This window comes from Camelus ferus, chromosome 23 (genome assembly GCF_009834535.1).
Source record: "Camelus ferus isolate YT-003-E chromosome 23, BCGSAC_Cfer_1.0, whole genome shotgun sequence".
NCBI classification, from domain to species: Eukaryota; Metazoa; Chordata; class Mammalia; order Artiodactyla; family Camelidae; genus Camelus; species Camelus ferus.
The window spans coordinates 15663364-15682927 of record NC_045718.1 but is presented as its reverse complement, the minus strand read 5'-3'; the positions used below and the strand labels follow the sequence as shown (position 1 = coordinate 15682927).

Here is a 19564-nt window from a genome sequence, read left to right as displayed (position 1 = left end):
CTCATCCTCTCTGACCTTTGCCTGGCTTTCCCTTCACTTTCATCCTGGTAAAACACTTCTGCGTGGGGCGGGGAAAAGCTAAGTCGCCGGTTGGGCTCGCCAGAGGAGGGTCTGCGCTCACCTTTAAATCAGGAGGCTTGTTTCGGGGACCCGGGTTGGGCGCCGCGGCAGCGCCCGCATCTGAAGTTGGCCCGCCAGCAGAGTTAGCACCCGTGGCCTCCCCAGGCCGGAGGTCCGCGCCCGGCAGGTGGCAAGCGGCATCTTCCAGTCCAGCTCCATCCTCCTCGCCCTGCTGTGTCTGCAGCTCGTCCGATTTGCACCTCTTCATGGTGTATGTGGGTCGGCAAGGGGAATCTGTCCTTCCAGCGCGCCGTCTTGGGGGAGACCGCACCCCCTCTTACACCCAGAAACGAGGCCGGGGTCTAAATTATTAACGAGGAGGGGAGTCGGCGGATCACAATTTCTTGAATTAAAAAATAAATCTTTTTAAAGGAGGGTGAGGGAGGGGCGAGGAGGGGGAGCCTTGGTTACAGCTTGGAATAGTTCATTACGACCTGGGGAGCGGAGGCAGGTCACAGTCGAGGCTGGGCAGCAGGAGTCCTTGGGCAGTCATTGGAGCGGGAGGAGGAAGACAGCCCCCGGCCCCCCAAACTTTCTGCTTCTGGGCATGGGCAGGGCGGAGGGGAGCTGGGCGGCACAGCGCATCCCTCCAGGAGGGCCGGGTTGCTGGGCGAGGCAGGCATGGGGTAGCCGGCCGGGCAAGTCCTCGTCGGCCACCCTCCGCACTGGCTGCGGCCCCCGGCCCTGCCACCAGCCCCCCGCCCCGCACGGGCCGGCGGCGGAGCCCGCAGCGCGCCCCGCCCCTCCCCCGCCCGCGCTCCCGGCTCCCCGCCCTCCCGCCGCGCCGCCTGCTGCAAAGCCGCGGCCGCGGCCCGAGCCAGCGGCGAGCGCGCAACCTACCCCGCCCGGTGCCTCAGCCCGGGAGGGGAAAGGCGAGGCAAGGAGGGAGTGACGACGGCAACGGGCCAATGGGAAGCCGGTAGGGCTGAGGGGGCGTCGCGCGGCCACGTTTTTAGGGTTGGTTGCACCGTGCGATCCCCCGGGAGAGGTCTGGAGGGCTGGGCTGCTGCGTTTTAGCATTGCAGAGAGCGGGCTATGGAGTAGAGACTGGGGGCGGGGGGCCAGCCGAGACTCGGTTTTAGCAGATGCGCGAGGGACCCTCCCAAGGAAAGGCTCTGTCGGGATTTCCCCCACCCACTCATTTTATTTGGCGGGGAGGAGGCGCAATAAGGATGCTTATTATCGCTGCTTTTTTTGCTCTAACTTTGCACGTTGTAACATCCCTTCAGTGAGGAAGACGCCGATCCCCTCTAGGATACTGATCTGAAACACACACCTATGCCTACATTTAGAGCTGCAAATGCAAAGGAAGGAAGGGAGTGTTCTGCCCCATCGCCCCCCACCCCCAACTTAAGAAACTATCTCGTGAGTCTCAGCTTTGTGCTCAGAAATGGGAATTTATTTCATTTTTTAACACAATAATGTATGTGAGAGTTTTTGCAAACTGTGAAGCAGCTTTTAAATAAGAAGGGGGTATTAGTGGCAGGAGGTTGAGACATATGGAAGGGAGGAAAGGAATGCAGTCTCTTTTTCCCATAAATCTAAGCCAAACTGCACTGAGTAATCTGGAGGCAGAAGAGAGCAAATACTGGGGTTATGAATATACGGATCGTAGTAATAGTAACAATGCCATCTGAGTGTCTGCTGTATGTTTTCTGTGGATACCGTGGTTTTTGTCTACCCAGTAGCCTAGACCAGTGGTTTTCAAAATATGGATCCTGGGAATAGCAGCATTAGCATCACCTGGAAACTTATAGAAATGCAGATTATTGGACACTTGCCAGACCTACTGTATTAGAAACAGTGGGCCCCCAAATCTTTTTTAACAAACCCTCCAGGTAATTCTGATGCAAGCTAACATTTGCGAACCGCTGGCCGATAGTGAAGGGGCCACTCAGTCTGTGAGTCACAGTAATGATAGTGAAAGCGTTTCACAGTTTACCAATCTCTTTTACGCCCATCGTGCCATCCCAGCCTCACTTTAGTCCTACTAGTCTGTGAGTTTTCTGACTCTCTTCTGTCTTCTTCCCCTTCCAACCACTCATTTGAATGTGTGTCCTAGAAGAGCCTAAGTTGCTAAGAATTTACTTCAGTTAAGTAGCTACTTTCTAAATGAGGCAGCTCCATTTTTAGAAGACAGGCATTTAGGATGGGCTGGAAATGTAGAACCACCCCCACCTCCACTACACAGTATCAGGCACAATGTGGAAACACAAGGCCACAAGTCTTTAGCGTTCTCAATGATGAGGGAGTGAAGACGGTGGCAGGACTAGACAGAACCAGTGGGGGCAGATGCCCTCCATGCAAGATGTCACGCAAAGTCTACTGCCCCTTCCCTGACTCTCCCCAGAGAAGTGCAGGGGCCCCCACAGGTCCTAGGCAAGTCTTGGGCGGCAAGCCGCTGCCAGCGTATGATGAGAACATGCAAACACATGTTCATGACCTGACTCTAGGCTGAAGGAAAGTTGAGGGAGTGGTTATGAAACGTTAAGAGACCATTATCATTTTGAATTATGCCTCATTTACGTACTAGGTTGTAGTTGATCTTAAGTTTGATTTTTATGTTATAGACATATAGCATGATGGCCATATTTCTTGTTTGTGGTCATATTTAGCAAGGTGTAATGCAGGTCAACAAAAAGTAGTATGTTTCATGAAGTCAGCCAATGCTTTGCACTCCATTTTAGAGAGGCAGTGTAGTATCATGGTTACGAGCTGGGACTCTGTGTCCAGACTGCTTGGGGACAAATCCTGGCTTCTGCTCTCCACTGACCATGTGATTGGAGGCAAGTTGTCTAACCTCTTTAAGCCCCAGTTTCCTAGTTTAGAAGTGGGGATACCTAGGGGGAGGGTATAGCTCGAGTGATAGAGCACATGCTTAGCATGCACAAGGTCCTGGGTTTAATTCCCAGTACCTCCATTAAAAAATTAATTAAATAAATATACCTAATTATCTCCCCCTGCAAAAAAAGAAGGGATACCTACCTTACAGGGTGTTGGGTAATATATTTAAAGCACTTAGACACTTCCTGGCACAGAGTGAGGGCCAAAGCTATAAACAGATGTCACCCAGTTTCAAACAAGTTGCACATTCCACTCCAGTGGCTTTATCTTAGGGGTTCAAATGTGTCTCACCCATTTTTGACTTTCACTGAGTATCACGTTGGAGAACAAATATACTCCTGCCAGAGAAGTTTGGGTAAGAAGTTGTGTAGAGAGCTGTGTGACCTGCAACCACCAGTTTGAAGGTGATGGCAAATTTTCATTGGCCATAGTAGATTCTTGAGTACCTAAAATAAAGAGAACTTGGGGGGAAGGTATAATTAACTCAGCGGAGGGAGGGTGCAGCTCAGTGGTAGAGTGCATGCCTAGCATGCACAAGTTCCTGGGTTCAATCCCCAGTACCTCCATTAAAAACTAATAATAATAATTAAATAAATACACCTAATTACCTCCACCCACACACAACAAAAATAAATAAATACAAAATAAAGTAAAATAAAGAGAACTTGAAAATACTTTGAAATTTTATTTAAAAGATTGGATCCTTCTGTCATTCTAGGTTTCTTGGGAAAATAGAGGCACATACTATTATTTTGATGTTCAAGATAAGACAAAAAAATTGCAGATTTACAATGCAAGAGATTATTATTCCGTATGCAGGAGTAGCATTTTGCATCTTGCTTTGGCACCATTAGTTAATTACAGATAAATAACCTGGTGTAGTGGGAAGAACACTGATGTTGGTGTTAGGAAATCCTTCTAAGAATTCTGGTTCTGTTACTCTCTATGCATTCTTGGGCAACCAAATCACTTACTCTCTCTCACTGTGGTTTTCTTTTTTCTTTTTTTCCTTTTTCTTTTTTTTTAAACTTTTTTTTATTGAGTTATAGTCATTTTACAATGTTGTGTCAAATTTCAGTGTAGAGCACAATTTTTCAGTTATACATGAACATACATCTATTCATTATCACATTTTTTTTTCGCTGTGAGCTACCACAAGATCTTGTGTATATTTCCCTGGCTATACAGTATAATCTTGTTTATCTGTTCTATATTTTGAAATCCCAGTCTGTCCCTTCCCCCACCCCCCGCCCCCTCACTGTTGGTTTTCTCATCTGTAAACAAAGGCTAATATAGCTATAATATCTATCCTCACATGATTATTTTAAGGATTAAACTAGGTAATGCATGTGAAAACACTTGACACATAGTATGTGCTCAGTAAACCTGAATGAAACAAAAACAATTAACAAACTTGTCTAAGCCAACATGAGAAAGTCACGATTATCCCACTAAACTTAATGCTTTTTGAAAGGAAATCCCAGTTAGGCTAATGAAAGCGGGCACTCCTGGTAGTATCAAATTTGCTAAACCAGTAAGTATATAAACAAGGAGTTAAGATCAAGGTTATGGAATCCTGTTATCCTTGTCAACAGCCAATTTATTTGGCTTGAGAAACTGAAATTTAATTATAAAGAGTAAGGTACCAAGCTCAACAAGTAAGCATAGATTTCTTTTTCTTTTTGAAAAAGCAATTAACTCTAAGAAATAAGACTTCTCTTTTTCCGATAGCAAGAGGCTTATACATTATCCAAGAAAATTGTTTCCTATTCTGTAAGAATTTATTTTAAAAAACATTTTAAACTTCAAATGGCTTGTCAGAGAGCTATTCTTAAGTTTTAACAAACATACTAGTGAGTGCCTTGCTTAGAAGGTAAAAGTACTCTCGAAAGAGACTAGATGTAATAATTTTGATCACTGTATTTTGATACCAACATCATTACAAGTTTTCCTTTGGGAATGTAATTTTCTTCCCTTTCTTTTGGAGATTTCCACTTCCACTCAATTCTCTCCTTAAAAGAAATTGAGTTCGGTTTAGTTTTAGGAGGTGTGAACTATGCAAATTATCTTCAGGGCGATTGGCTGGCTTGCTGATGACGTCAAAAATCCCACCACCAAAGCACAGGCTTTTTATTGGCTGTTGCAAGAGGCAGGCAGGACTGGGAATGCTCTGCATCACTGGTGAGTTGGAGAAAGCTCTTTTGAGTCTAAACTAATTTTTTTATCCCGTTTTTTCAAGTAAAATGTACTCAGAAGCATTTTCCATGTGTTATTACATTTTTCCATGTTTTCTATATGTTATTACTTAGACATATGTAATTCAAAATGATTGTTTACCATTGTCTTGGTTTATTTAAACAATACCCACCTTATTCTTACCTATTCGTTTCCTTTTTTTTTTTTTTTGCCCACAGAAATAAAGCTGTAGTTATTATTTGTATGGAGAAATTGTATATATTATTTCATCCATAGCATAAAATCTCTGATACCTAACTGGCAATGTTTTAAAGAAGTAAATAAACCCAGATTGTCCCTTATAACCATTTTTCTCACAGCTTCCCTAAGACCTGCATAGGGAACCCAAAGTCTGTCTCACTCCTGGGACTAATCAATCTCCGATCTGTAATACGAAAAGCTGGACGTTCCTGCTTCTCCTTGCAGGTAGGACGCTCATTCTTCATTCTGGCTGCTCCTTGCTTCTCCGTAATGGGAGAAAAGTCATAATAATCATGGCCATGAACAGAGGAGGCTTGTGCAGCATAAACTTAAACCCTGATTGTACTGCTGTGTGTGAGAGCCTAGGACTAGTAAAATGGCTGCTTTGTGTCCTTCCCCATCTCCATCGGGAATCCGTACAAACCTCTGGAGATTTATTACTTAAAGCTGAAAATGCTAGACCTTAAAAAATAAGAAAGAAAAAAGAGACAAGAAAAGAAAGGAAATATCAGCTTTGCTGGGATAGAATTAGTTGTTTATTATTTTATATCTGAAGAGAAATATCTGTGACAGTTCCATCATATTCTTCTATGTGGTACTTTTAATACAATAATAAGAGCAAAAATATACCGTTTAAAGAGACCCACAGGTGTTAGGCATTTTGCTAGGGTGCTTGTGAACTCTCTCAATCCCCACCACAAATCTGCGAGGTGTTATTCACTCTACAAATGAGAAAACAGGCTCAGAGAGACCATGGCACTTCCACAGACCTGAGAGCTGCACTCCACTCTGTCTGACTCCAAACCTCAAAGCCTAAGAGCTCACCCTTTCATGACTGTCATTTTGAGCCCCTCTTGTGGTAAAGGATTTATCGATGAGTATCAGGCTACAGATTGCTGAATCTACATTCATTCAAATATATTTATGAACTAACATGGAAGAGGGAGAACAAAAAATGACACTGGCCCCTGCCTTTGGACTTAAAGTCCAGTTGGGGAAATGAGACACAAATGAAATGTGAAACAAGATAAGACAGGATGTCTGTCTACACTCCAAGGGGGAGATAATTAAGTACCTCAGACCAGAGAGAGATCTCTGTGAGGGATTAATAAGTTGACTCCAAGGAAGAGTTTTATACACATTCATCTATATTGTGAGTGTTAAAATGATGAAGTGTCACTTTAGGATCCTACTGAAGGCTTTAAGTAAGTAAGAACTATATAAATCATCTTGAATATAGAATCATTCAATATTTGGATCTCTTTAATTTTACATCTGCACATTATAGAGTTTTAACGGCATATCAGTGATGGGAAAAACTTTTTTTTTATTCCCTGAGACCATAGAGCATTGTTTCTCAAAGTATGGTTGGTTCATGGACTACCAGCAACATAAATCACCCTGGAATTTAGTTACACATGCAGATTCCTGGGCCCCGTCCCACACTAATGGAAACAACTTCCAGGGGTGGAGCCTGAAAATCTAACCGTTAAACAAATATCCCAGGTGATTCTTATATCATTAAGTTTGAGAACCACTGATGGAGAGGAAGACTTGGTTGATCATATTGACAGAATAGCTCCTTTTTTTAAAAATCAAGCACTTACTATATGTCTGAGTCACACTCCCAGTTAGTCCACAAAACAGACTCTGTAGATAAATATCATAATCTTCATTTTACAGAAAAGGAAACTGAGGCTCAAAGAGGATTAAAAACTAGCCCGAGGTCACCCGGCTAGAAAGAGCTCTAGCCAAACCAGTTCTGCCTGCCTTCACTGTCTGTACTTTTCCCACAATGCCTACTGCCTTGGGATTGAGTGCCCATTATGCACCGTGTATCATTTCAATCTAAACTTTCCAGTACCCTCCAATGGTACGCTTGTCATATAGGATAACTAAACTTCAGAAATACTAATATACATTTCAAAATTACCTTCCAACAGCTGAAACAGAGCTTCTTACTAGAGAATGACTTTTCTGCAATTTTACTTCCTCCTGACAGTTCCTAAAACCTTTCTCAGCTCTGACTATTGGGGCTTCCTTCCTTTGGTGTTATTTATTCCAACCCTTTGTACCTAGTTTGAAGTCTAGGTTTTGTTGCTAACAGCTGCCACACCTTTTCCAGACACAGGAATGGAGAGCGACAGTCTGAATCAAGAAGAAATGTCAGTTGCTTGAAAAACCTTCTGCTGATCTTGTGACTGCAAAGAGAAAAAGACAACTTTATCAAGGAAACCTCTCCTGGGAAAGAGGAATCACACTATCTCATGTGAGATCTTATTTTGGAGTATGCATGCTTATGTAATAAATTATTTTCATGGAATCTCATATGACTCTGGGGCATACCCAAGCAGATACAGGGACAAAGGGCTGTTTTCATTAGTGAATCTCCCAGGCTTGTCTGAAACCTCACATAGGATGCTGGTGAAAGAAGACAGTGCTCTCTTTCAAGATGCGATGACATAGCACAATTCAGGAATATATAGCTAGAGCCATGTAATATCTGTACCTTCTCACTCAGTAAACCCTCCAGGGAATTATCCTGGGAAATAATTCAAAAGAGGAAAAGAGCAGCAACACCACAGAAAATGTTTCTCACAATGAAAAACCTGAAACAACCTAAATGCCCAAGAACAGGGAGCGGATGAGTAACAGTGGCATTAGTGTCATGGAATGTTGTGCTGCTATTAAAAGAGATAAACATGGCGAGTATATAGAAACCTGAAAAGCTTTCTTTAAATAATATAAAAGGAAAGAATTAGAAGGCAAAATTGTGTTGACCTAGAAGGGCCTTGGAGTCAGATGAACCTGTGTTGTTAGCTGTATGGGCTTAGACAAGTCACTTAACCTGAGTCTCAGTCTCATCTATAAAATAAGGATGGAAATATCCATCTTCCCAGGGTTGTTGTAAGAACTAAAGATGATGTGAACTAAATGGATACAGTTTGGATAAAGACAGGAGGGGAGTGCTCAGAAATAATTATACCAAGTTTTATGCCAAGACATAGGACAGCTGAAAATTTTATTTGAAATGAATTATTTTTATATTTTAATTGAATACTGTTTTTTTCCCCTTGATTCCTCCACACCCTGAAACAAATGTCATAGCCCCTATGCAGGAGATGTGTGTGCATGTCATCTGGAAACTGGCTTATGGGTTACTAAGCCCTACTTGGCGAAGGGTGCTAGATCAGTGCTTCTGAAATCAGCTCCAGGAAAGTGACAGGAGCCCGAGACACTGACACACAGGAAGGGGACTCAGCTAGGTTGAGGGCTGGCTTTCCAAGCACTTGGATGGAGGTTTATGTGACGCTTGTTAGGTAGTGCTGCCTGTCTCTACAATTTGGGGATGGGGAACATTCTCATGACCAGGAAGCTTTCCATCTACCTTTGCTTTGGAAACCTAACCCTTACCTCCTTTAAACCACCTCCCTGCAGAGCTTGATTCGTGAGAAAGTGGGTAGACAGGAGGATAACATGAAATACCTTATTTCGACAAATACGTATTGAGCATATTCTTTGTGTCAGGCATTGTGTTTGGCACATGGGGATAGATATGTACTAAGCCAGCTGGAATATGTTTTGGAACTCAGGCTTCAGAATCTTCCAGAAAACTTCTACCAAGATAACAGAGACACAGAGAAACGTATTGGTAGGTTTTCATCTATCCATCTTTTTTCCATCCAGGATCAGCCCAGAAAGATAAAAATATAACCTGTTACAAGGTCTCATACTGGGCAGGCAAAGAAATTAACCAAAACCAAGTTCCACTGAAATGTCAGGCAACGGAGTGGAAAAAGGATCAAAAATACTTAGAGCTGGAAAATCATTACCAATCTACTAATCTTACTTTTGAGAAATGAAGTGTGGCAAAATGATGTTCAGGGCTTCTTCTGGAAAGCCTGGGGTCAGTTACTCTAAAAATTTTCTAGAAACTTTGTTTGTCTACTTGGCAGTAAAACAAAGATTACCTCTGTTTGGGGTTATACTAAATTTCTTTAATTGATTGTTTTTCCTTCCCATGTTCCACATCCTAACAGCCAGGATGCCACTGATGAAATATTCAGCACTGGAATGCTTCTTAATGTATAATTAAATAGAATGCATTTAGAAATTCCGTTTTATAGACCTTTAATCTTCAAGTTAATAAACCTTCATGTAAAGAACATCAGAAACAAAATATTCTTGGACATACATAATTTTCCTTGGAAAAATACATACTCCTGAATGTAATTACTATCCATAGGAAAGAAAGAAAAGATTTATTAAGCCATCTTATGTGCCAGACAAGGTACTAACTGCTTTATACATTATGTTATTTAATCTTTCCAGTTCATGAAGTAGGTATTATTGATTCCACTATACAGATGAAGTAACTGAGGCTCCAAAAAACTAACTGATTTGCTTAAGGCCACAAAGTAAGTAGTGTCACAGATAGGACCAGAACTCAGGTCAGATTCTCTCTGACTCCCATGCTTTTCCCTTAATTTTTACAGGGTTTCATTTCCAAAGCACTTTCTCTTCCTACAGCTCATTCCATCCAACAATACAGAGATGTTAACACAGTCATAGCATTCTCTCTTTTAACAAGTCACAGGACTAGAACCTAGGCTTATAGCAATCATCATCTCAGTTACCTTGTATTGAATGCTTTCTATGTGCAAGGCTCTGTGCTAAGCATTTTTTATACTTTTTCCCCCCATTTCAACCCTCATAATAGACTTATGAAGTGGTCACTCATTTGATGGATGAGAAAACCAAGACTCAGAGGGGCCAATGACTTGCACAAGATTATACAGTAACAAGTGAGGACTAGAACTCACTTTGTAATAATGATAACACAATTGATAAAAGCAATTGCCACTTTTTGAACACTTACCGTGTGTCAGATACTGCTTTTTAAAAGACTTTTTATTGCTATGTACTTTGAGATCTATAATTGGCCTTGCTCTTTTTAATGCTCACAATAACCGTATGATGAAGGTACTGTTATTCCCATTTTACAGATGAGGAGCTAAGACTTACAGAAAATAAGTAATGTCTCCAAGGGCATACAAATGGGAAGGGATAGAGCTAGGATTTGAACGCAGGTCTCCTTGACTCCAGTACTTATTTCCTTAACCCTAAGGCTTTGCTGATTCCCATTCTGTCTCCATACACCTTTGCTACCCAAAGGGTGGTTCACAGATCGGCAGCATTGTCCTGGGAGCGTCACCCAAACATCACCTGGGAGCTTGTCATAAATGTGGAATCCCAAGCCCCCACCCCACGCCTACTGAATCAGCAGCATATTTTAACAAAATGCCTGCATGATTCTTCTGCACATTAAAGTCTGAGAAGCACTGCTCTGCAACACGACCAGCAACATACAGAATAAGCAGAGAAGGGAGCAAGATGGTCTGGAACAGGGATTCTTAAAACAAGTTCCCTTGGAAATCAGTTTGAGCTGGAAGAAGGTATGTTCTGCTGTTCAACTTGATAATGGGGCTCTTCTCCCAATTAAGTTAATGAATTATATTTTCTCATCTTCCAAAATTCTTCCTGTCTTCTTTGGCATTGAATATCACTTGCCTGTTAGTAACTTTAAAAGATGACAACAGTTGAACAGTAGTAAAGTAGTAAAGAAAACTCAGAAACATTGTTTAATTGTTTGTAGTATTTTTTCCCCTTAATTTGTGGGGTTTTTTAATTCTTGGGATATGTGATTGTGATTTTATGTTGCATAATAGAGAACAGTCATCGTTTCTCTTAGTAAACTTGTTCCTAATGCATATTACAGAATTAGATGTTAATGTCTTTTGGTATTCCACATAAAGCATCTGATTCCCACCTATATAAACATGAGGTTCAAGGCTTCAGAATCACTCTAGAAATCATCTAACCAAGAGGAACTTGCCGTGGAAAAGTAAAGTTAGAAAGAGTTACATGTTTCTCACCTGTTCCTCTTCCTCCAAAGGAGATAAACATTAATAGATACAAATATAACCCACTGGGTCTTTCTGGATAGAAATATGAGTGTTTTTTTATGTTCTCCTTTGTGTTTTTCTGAATATTCCAAAATATTTCCAGTGAACATACATTCATCCAACAAATACCTAATGAAAACTTACTAAGTGACAGGCACTGTTTTGGGTGCTAGAGACACAGCAATGAACAAGCCAGATAAAAATTTCTCTTCTGGATTAGTGATTGCCAGAGGCTGGGGTGAGGGTGAGGGTGGGAGTTGGGGGCAGAATGGAGGAAGGGAGTCAAAAGGTACAAACTTCCAGTTATAAAATAAGTCAGTAATGGGGATATAATGTACAGCATGGTGGCCAGAGTTAATAATACTGTATTGCACATTTGAAAGTTGCTAAGAAGAGGGAGGGTAGAGCTCAGTGGTAGACCGCATGCTTAGCATGCACGAGGTCCTGGGTTCAATCCCCAGTACCTCCATTATAAATAAATAAACCTAATGACCACCCCCCAAATAACAAAATAAGTAAAATGAATACATTGAAAAAAAAAAGAAAGTTGCTAAGAGAATAAATCTTAGAAGTTCTCATTACAAGAAAAAAATTCTTTGACTATGTATGGTAATGCATATTAACTAGACTTACTGTGATGATCACTTTACAATAGATGTAAATATCGAATCATGATGTTGTATAGCTAAAGCTAATATAATGGTTGTATGTCAAGTATACTTAATAAAAACCAAAAACTTGGTTCCTATGTCAGTACTTTTAGGCCTTGCCTCTTGGGCTGGTCAGATTCCTTAACGAAGACACTGCAAGTTTCCTCTCTGGAGAGTAACCATCTGGTGGTCAGAGGGCTGGAACTGAATGGAGGAGGACGGCTGGGAATCTTAGCATCCAGTATCTTAGTTCATTTAATCTCCCTCTTTATACAGAGAACTCCTGTTCAATCCTCTCTGGAGAATAAATACTTCAGTCTTTTGGGGGGAGATTTGCAGGGAGAGGGAGTTGAAGGAGAGGGGATGTGATTTGGGGATGTGACTGCTCTTAAACAGCTTTCAAAATCCTTGTTTTAATCCCTGCCCAGGGTACAGGCACCTGTACGTGGCAGCCCTGCTGATCAGGGTGGGGCTCAGCTTTTCCTACTCTGAGTTTAGGATTCAGGTTTCTCCGGGCTAGTAACTTAGTTCACACTGTCCATTTGCTTTCCAGCTTCTACTTTTTTTTTTTTTTTTTTTTGCGCTACTGGTTCCTCTCATTATTGTGAGTTTATGCTTTTTAAAAAATCTCATTACTGTCATTTTAGTGTTCTAGAAGGGAACAAAAGTCAATCTGTGCATTCATCTTCATTAACTGTTTAATTCTCATCACTTTCAGGAAACACTTTCCCAGACCAACTTAAATCCTTAGAATTAGATATTTGAATACAATATACATTTTGACTTACAGGTGATTATAATTTAGGAGGAGCTCACTGTCATTCACATCCTTTAAGTTTTAAATAGCAAGAAACGATCACTTTCCTCATCAGCTCAAAAATGAGGATGAGACATGCACATATTAAAAATTGCCATTAAAACAATAATAAATAATTTATTACCCCCAATTTTTTTTTAATTATGGGGGTAGGTAGAACAAGTTCTATCCCTCTATTAAAAATAAATAAATAAATAACCTCTATTAAAAAAAAATAAATAAATAACCCACTTCCCCCCCCAAAAAAACCCCAAAAAGCAAACAAAAAAATTATGTATGTAGGAGGTTAATTACTGCACCATTATTCATAATACCCAAAGACTGCACAAAACTAAAGTTCGATCAATACAGGACTTGTTATATAAAAACCTCAATTCATATGGTAGTATATGCACAGTGAAAAAAGATGAGGCAGATCTTTATGTTCTGGTGTGGAAGAATCTGTAAGGGCAGAATAGAGTAAGAATAGTATGCTATCATTTGCGTTTAAAAATACATATTTATATAGTATCTATATCTGCAACAGTAGTTACCTCCTGGGAGGGGATCTAAGTGACTGGGAGACAGGGAGAAGGAAGACTTAGTTCTCCCTTGCATACCTTTTGTGCCATTTGAATTTTACACCACAGTCCTACATTATTTACTTTAAAAATAATATAAAGAACTAATGAGTAGTTTTTAAAAGGATAAGCTCCACCTGACAGAATGCCCTCCCTGATTATTTCCACTTATCCACATTCCACTCCTTCTTCAAGATACTAATTCCCAATTCCTTTTCTGGACAACTCCAGCCCAAGTACTCTCTCCTCTGATCTCCTTTGCTAGAAGTTACTGTGTGTGGCAAATCATCACACATTGCTTTATTATAGCACTTCTTTTAAATAGTATCAACCATCTTGTATTAAACTTTTCATTTTGTATTTTCATTTCTGTTTCACTGAGCCTTTTAGGGGTTGCATGGGGGTCTTGCAAAGATGAAGAGTGACCTGAGGAGAATATGTGAGCAAGTAAAAGGGAGGAAACACATGAGAAGGAATTTGAGGTTCCTCCTAAAAGGCAGCCTTCACACCCATTTACCAAGTAGAGATTCATGTGAACCAGCAACCCCTTTTTACAAAATGCTAAAAGCCCCCGGACAGGTAGAGCCTTCATATTTTACACTGAATGAACCCCGTTATCACAACATCACTTAGCTAAGAGCACGTGCACTCAGGGGATGAGAGATTGGGAGACAGAACGGAACATTTTGAAGCAAAACTTACAAAATTAAAGATTAACTAGTCTAAACTCTTACTTCACAGCTCTCAAGGTAGGGCACTGGGAAAGTTTCAAACTCAAGTCTCCTCTTTAAATTCAGTTGAGGAAGTACAGTAACTAGCTGTTGCAAAAGAAATCTGGCCTGAGTGGAAGATACGGTCTTTCCACAGCAAGAAAGACAGGAGGGCTTGGTGCCTGGAGAAGAAGAGAAAGAAAACAGGAGGTGAAAAAGAGGTGGTTGTCATTTCCTTCATAATTGTGTCCAGGGCTCCGTGACAGTTCGTGTCACTAAAAGTCTTCCGTATTAGCAGAAGCCAAGATAATCAGAACTGGTTTGGAAGGCTACTAACCTCAACTTCCCCTTACCCAGCTCGCTCTCTCTGCAACAGATCGAGTGAACTTCTGTTTAAAGCTCTTCAACGCTCATTTCACATCTCCCTTTTCCACATCTGGAGAAGGAGAGTCGGAAAAGGAGGATGCAATGCAAACACAAGGGGTTTCCCTACGTCCATGGTATTTTTAGCTGGTTCCCCAGTATCTACTTGTATCGGAAAGTGAGAACCATTTAGGGTAGCCATGGAGATAGTACTGGTCCCGGTCTTGTTTCCTTCCTTTTCTGTTAAGATCTTTCCCTCTGATTTCGGTAAAGCACCCCACTTCGGGCGCCCGGATTCTGCAGCTCCTCTATCTCCTTAGGGACAATTCTGTAAGGAGTAGGAACATGTTTTTAAATCAGGAGAGCTAGTGAGCTCTGGGTGAGATTTATACCAAAGGGGTTATCAGTCGCACCTACAACCTCCAGGTTTTGGAGCTCGGCTCCAGCCCAGACTACAAGTCCCAGGAGACCTCGCAATGACGCGGTGCTCCGGCGATCCTTCCCCCCACTCCTCTGGATAGTGAAGAGAAAGGTTCCGTTCGCGGCGCACTGCGGCTTGGTTTGTTTTCAACGGCGGTGACGGAGGTTGGGAGCCCGGGCGACTGCAGGCGGGGGCGTCAGGAGGCGGATTCCTCCTGCCTTAAGCACTGGGGGGGCGGAAGGAGGGGAACCGGGCCAGAGGGCCGGGGACCGAGACGCGAAGACAGAGCAGGCTGAGGAGATGGAGGGCGACGGGGTGCGGTGGGGGAGCGAGCCAGTCTCGGGTCCCGGCCCCGGAGGCGGCGGAATGGTCCGCGAACTGTGCCGGAGCTTCGGCCGCTACCGCCGCTACCTGGGACGGCTGAGACAGAACCTGCGCGAGACCCAGAAGTTCTTCCGCGACATCAAGGGCTCCCACAACCACAGCTGTCCCTCCTCCCCCACGGACGGCGGCGGGGCCGAGCGCGGCCCTGCCGGCGATGTCGCCGAGATCGGGCTGCAGGCGGGTAAGGAGGGTAGCCGCCAGAGAGGCAGGCTGGAGAGGCAAACTAGAGGGTGGACCGCACCCCTGCCCCTGCAAAACAACCCCGGGGAGAGGCGGAAAGTGGAAGAAGGGCCGCGTGGCGGGGCCCCCGGGCCTGGGCCGATCCGATCCGAGATGCCGTGGGAGGGCATCCCTCCGGGTGGGGGAGGAGAGGGGCGCCAGCGACTCTGCCGGCGGGGACCAGGGGTCAAGGGGCGCCCGGAGGCCGGAGCTCTAGGAGCGGGATCCGGGGGAGCCGGCTGTGCGCGGGCGGGAGCGCGGAGGGCCCCAGTTTGAAGAGGGCGGAGGTTAAGCTTAGGAGTGGGGAAAGTTGCTCTGAATTGGGGGGCGAGCAGTAATGGTCAGAACCCCAGTTTAGGGATGGAGGAATGGAAAGTGGAAGAGGGGCGGTAGGCAGGGCCACCCCGGAGCCCTAGGAGGCCACGGAACTGTAGTGGATTTGTGTGTGTGTGTGTGTGTGTGTGTTGTGCATGTGTGTTTGATTATGTATGTGAAATGTATTTACATCAATCATGAGACAACTCTGAAGAAGTAAAGAACATCCTCTAAATGGGGTTGGGGTCGCTAAATGAAATACCTGATGGGTGCCAGGCAATTGCTAGAGATGTGGCTTGTGCTTATGGTAAAGAGGTTAGAGAAAGGATCCTTTTTTTGGTCCTGAGACAACATAATTCTCTCTAGGATGTGATAGAGGCCCTAAAGCACTTAAAATCTTGCAGGGTCTTTGACCTTTCCCAATTTCTTGCTTCCTCTTAAACTGCTGTTGGTGGGGAACTGGAAGGTTTGTTAACTCCTTCATCTGATTAGGAAACAACTTAGGTTGGATGGGAGAAGGGACTGGCATCCTATGTAGACAGATAACCTTGGGACAACATAGCAAAGAAGTCAGTGGGTTTCATTGAGTGAGTCTCCACCTAAAGTGTGTATTAAATTTAATTAAAATAAAAGATATCTCAGTCTAGATCCCACAGATTCATTGAGTAGGTCTAGTGGGTGGGTCCTCACAATCTAAACCCAAACCATTGGTAGGGATTCTGATACAACTAATTAGAAACACTAATTGAGATGCTGACAGCAAATTCGATCATGAGGCTCAGAATGCAATGAATTGTTAAAACTTTTCAGAGTTTGTGTGTTGGGCCCTATGTTTTTCCAGAGTTGTATGTTTAATATTCTGAATTTGCCTGAGACTCCAGAAATGGTGATATAAATAAAGAAGATTCTGAGTGATGCTATTCCATTCAGTTGGCCTGGATGTAAATAAAAAGGCTTTTATTTTACCTCAAGGGATAAATGGGAGGAGGTGGGGATGACTAGCTTTTCTGAAGTTGTGATTTTTGACATCTTATGCCCAGAGATACGCTGTTCTTAAAATGGGCCCATAGACTGATTTCTGTGAGGCTGTCGAAAAACAACTGGTGAGGAGGGCTGATGTTTTCAGAGATGATCCCAGAATGTGTACTTTCACCCTTTCTCTCAGCAGTGCTTTCCAGCGGCTTTCCCTGCTCACAAGTTTTTCTTATGGCTAGTCTAGAAAAGCCCTCTATTGCTGTAACTTTATAACAACTTGATTTTAGAATTACTACTGAAAAAAAAAAATCAAGTAGATTCACCTCAGAGAGATGGAGGTTTTCAAGGCACCTTAGTTATCTCTTGTTTTTATTCTTTAAAAGCCAACTTGAGAAATACAAATGCACCTTTGTATTTTGCCTCATTGGCTTTTCTAGTTGAGTGCATCATGGACTAATCTTTGCGTATTTAACTCTCTTCACCGACTGGAGTCTCTGTCCCTCCAAAATAAAACCAAGGGAGGATATAGATGACAGTACTGGGAGCCATTTGATTTTGTTCCATAAAATGTGTTCCTTTCAGGAGAATTTTCTCTTTGAAGGTGAAAAGGAGCGTCAGGAAAAATGAGTGAGATGGCGTTTGCTATGTATACTTTGGGGTTGCCGTTTTCCCAGCGGTTTTGGTGATTGTGTTAGAAAGTAGAAATCACTCTTAAAAGACAACTAAGCTCTTTCTTGTTCTCTCCCTTTACAGACTATCTTTGCAAGGTCAAGTGCATTCAGAGTGTCTCAACTCTCTTTTCTGAATGTTGGTTTCTGATTAATAGGAATTTGGAATGTTAAGTGAAGGAACACTCGATTCTTAACCTAACAAACCTCTAGAAGGTTTTAATCATCTTATCAAAATGGGAGTGACTTCTAGGTTGGATGTAGTATGGTATTTGAGCAACTGATGATCATGGATTAATTTTAAATTTTTTTTAATTTCCCTTTTAACCACGAAAGAGGGGAAGGACCACCCACCCCACCAGGTTGCCTTCTTAATTCTGACAGTTTTGAATTCACTGGGGGCCGTGTAGAGAGTATGTAACATACATGATGTTTTATTTTATTATTTTTAAGTTTCTTTTAAAAATATTTTAATTTATTATGTATTTATTATCACATTATATTAGTTTTTTTTTTTTTTTGGCAGAGGGGGAAGGTAATTAGGTTTATTTATCTTTAACGGAGGTACTGGAGATTGAACCCAGGACCTCGTGCATACTAAGCATGTGCTCTACCACTTGAGCTATACCCTCCCCGGACGTGATGTTTTAGAAATTGAAAAGTAGGTGGAATAGAACTGTAAAATGAGAGTAGCTTGGCCTATAAGGGAAAAACTGAATTATACGTGAAGTTTCCTTGATTCAGTTCCTCCTTTTCTTCCCAGATCATTGGCCTTCTTTTCACTTAACCATAGGGGATGAGAGAAATTTTCAGATGGTTTTCCTTTGCCAGAGGGTTCCAAAATAATGAGATAAAGCACTTCTGAAGACAGTCAGTATGGAGTATTACAAAGTAGCAGAGAGTAAAGTATTTTTTTGCTTTATGATCTAGTAGAGTTCCTGGCTTTTGCTGTGTGTCATAAACCTCTCAATTTTAAGAAATTGGAATGACTCAAATGTGTCTAGTTAGAATGCTCTGGGCTGTGCTCCGTTCCTCCATGCCTGCTTCCACTCTTATTAAGTGAGTGACCTTGGGCAAATCCCAACTGCACTGTGCCACAGTATCCTCACCTGGAAGTGGGGATTATAATAATGGTACTTGCCTCAAGGGTTGTTGGGAGTTAATATGTGTGCTTAGAACAGTGCCTGGTAAGGTGCTGGGTAAGTATTAGCTATTATTATTCAGTAAACATTTGAGTACTGCTTATGAGGGCCAACGAGGCGAATAAAACATTGGCCTTGGTCTTGGGTTAATGGAGATCAGTCTTCCCCTTCTATACTTCTCTCTTAAGAAAGAAAAAAAATTATAATTATCATCATTACCGTGCACCTGTTTGTTTATGTTGGATAAGGGATAAAAAAGATTAGGAAGACCTGAACTTGGCCCCCTGGGAAGGTGTAATGTAATCTCAACCATATACATATACAACACTTAAAGCAGAAAAATCGGAAAAAGCCAAGGTATGGCTAGATTGTAGGCATTTTATGTGAGTTACAATTCTTAGGTTTTTATAGCTTTCTTTGGCTTTGGTTCGCTAACAGCTTAGTTTCTCCAACATCCGTCACCCTCTTTTGGTCACACCTAGTATAAACTGGTTGCCCAAATTAAAAAAGGAGACAAAAAGCACTGGGGCACTTATTTGTTATTTATTTCTCTCTCGCTCTCTTTTTTTAAATGAAGTACCATCAGTTACAATGTGTCAGTTTCTGGTGTGCAGCACAATGTCCCAGTCATGCATATACATCCATATATTCATTGTCATATTTTTTTCATTAAAGGTTATTACAAGGTATTGAACATAGTTCTCTGTAGGGCACTTATTTAAAATAGACATTTCTCTTGGAGTCGTCAGACTGAAATTTGCATGGATAATACAATTCAAGTGGTAGAGTGACATCTGGGGAAGGGACAGAAAATTGGGAGAGAGGAGAATCTTTACCCACTGGTTTCTTATAATTGCCATCTTCTTGGGGCTGAGGGGCGGAGAGAAGTTGTGGGCTAAAACAGCCAGAGACTGGGATGGGTGTGCTTTCATGGGTTTGCCAGAATCTATTTAGAAGAGCTGCCTCAACATTTC

At 42.3% G+C, this 19564-nt stretch overlaps 2 protein-coding genes and 1 long non-coding RNA gene across 7 annotated transcripts in view; 2 read left to right on the top strand and 1 right to left on the bottom strand.

Moving 5' to 3' along the window:
• Positions 1-867, bottom strand: part of TMCC2 (transmembrane and coiled-coil domain family 2) — a 34228-nt gene extending 33361 nt beyond the window's left edge. Inside the window, exon 1 of the mRNA XM_032467013.1 lies at positions 122-867. Coding sequence (XP_032322904.1) covers positions 122-328 — 207 coding nt within the window. The 5' untranslated portion in view covers positions 329-867. The remainder of the gene's footprint in view (positions 1-121) is intronic.
• A 251-nt stretch (positions 868-1118) lies between these two features.
• LOC106729299 lies at positions 1119-11593 on the top strand. 2 transcript variants are annotated; one of them, XR_001365675.2, is made up of 5 exons: positions 1119-1485; positions 5038-5145; positions 5520-5625; positions 7526-7669; positions 10576-11593. It is a non-coding gene; the product is annotated as an uncharacterized LOC106729299 (long non-coding RNA). The 2 variants fall into 2 exon arrangements; XR_004314772.1 differs by having other exon boundaries at positions 5003-5145.
• A 3421-nt stretch (positions 11594-15014) lies between these two features.
• The window catches only part of DSTYK (dual serine/threonine and tyrosine protein kinase), a 47884-nt gene continuing 43334 nt past the window's right edge, over positions 15015-19564 (top strand). Inside the window, exon 1 of one of the 4 annotated variants that reach the window (XR_004314771.1) lies at positions 15015-15452. Coding sequence is in view for 2 of the 4 variants with exons in the window: in XM_014557250.2 (XP_014412736.2) it covers positions 15188-15452 (265 nt within the window). In the remaining 2 variants the exon portion in view is untranslated. The remainder of the gene's footprint in view (positions 15453-19564) is intronic. The other 3 variants (XM_014557250.2, XM_014557252.2, XM_032467012.1) reach the window with 3 other exon arrangements.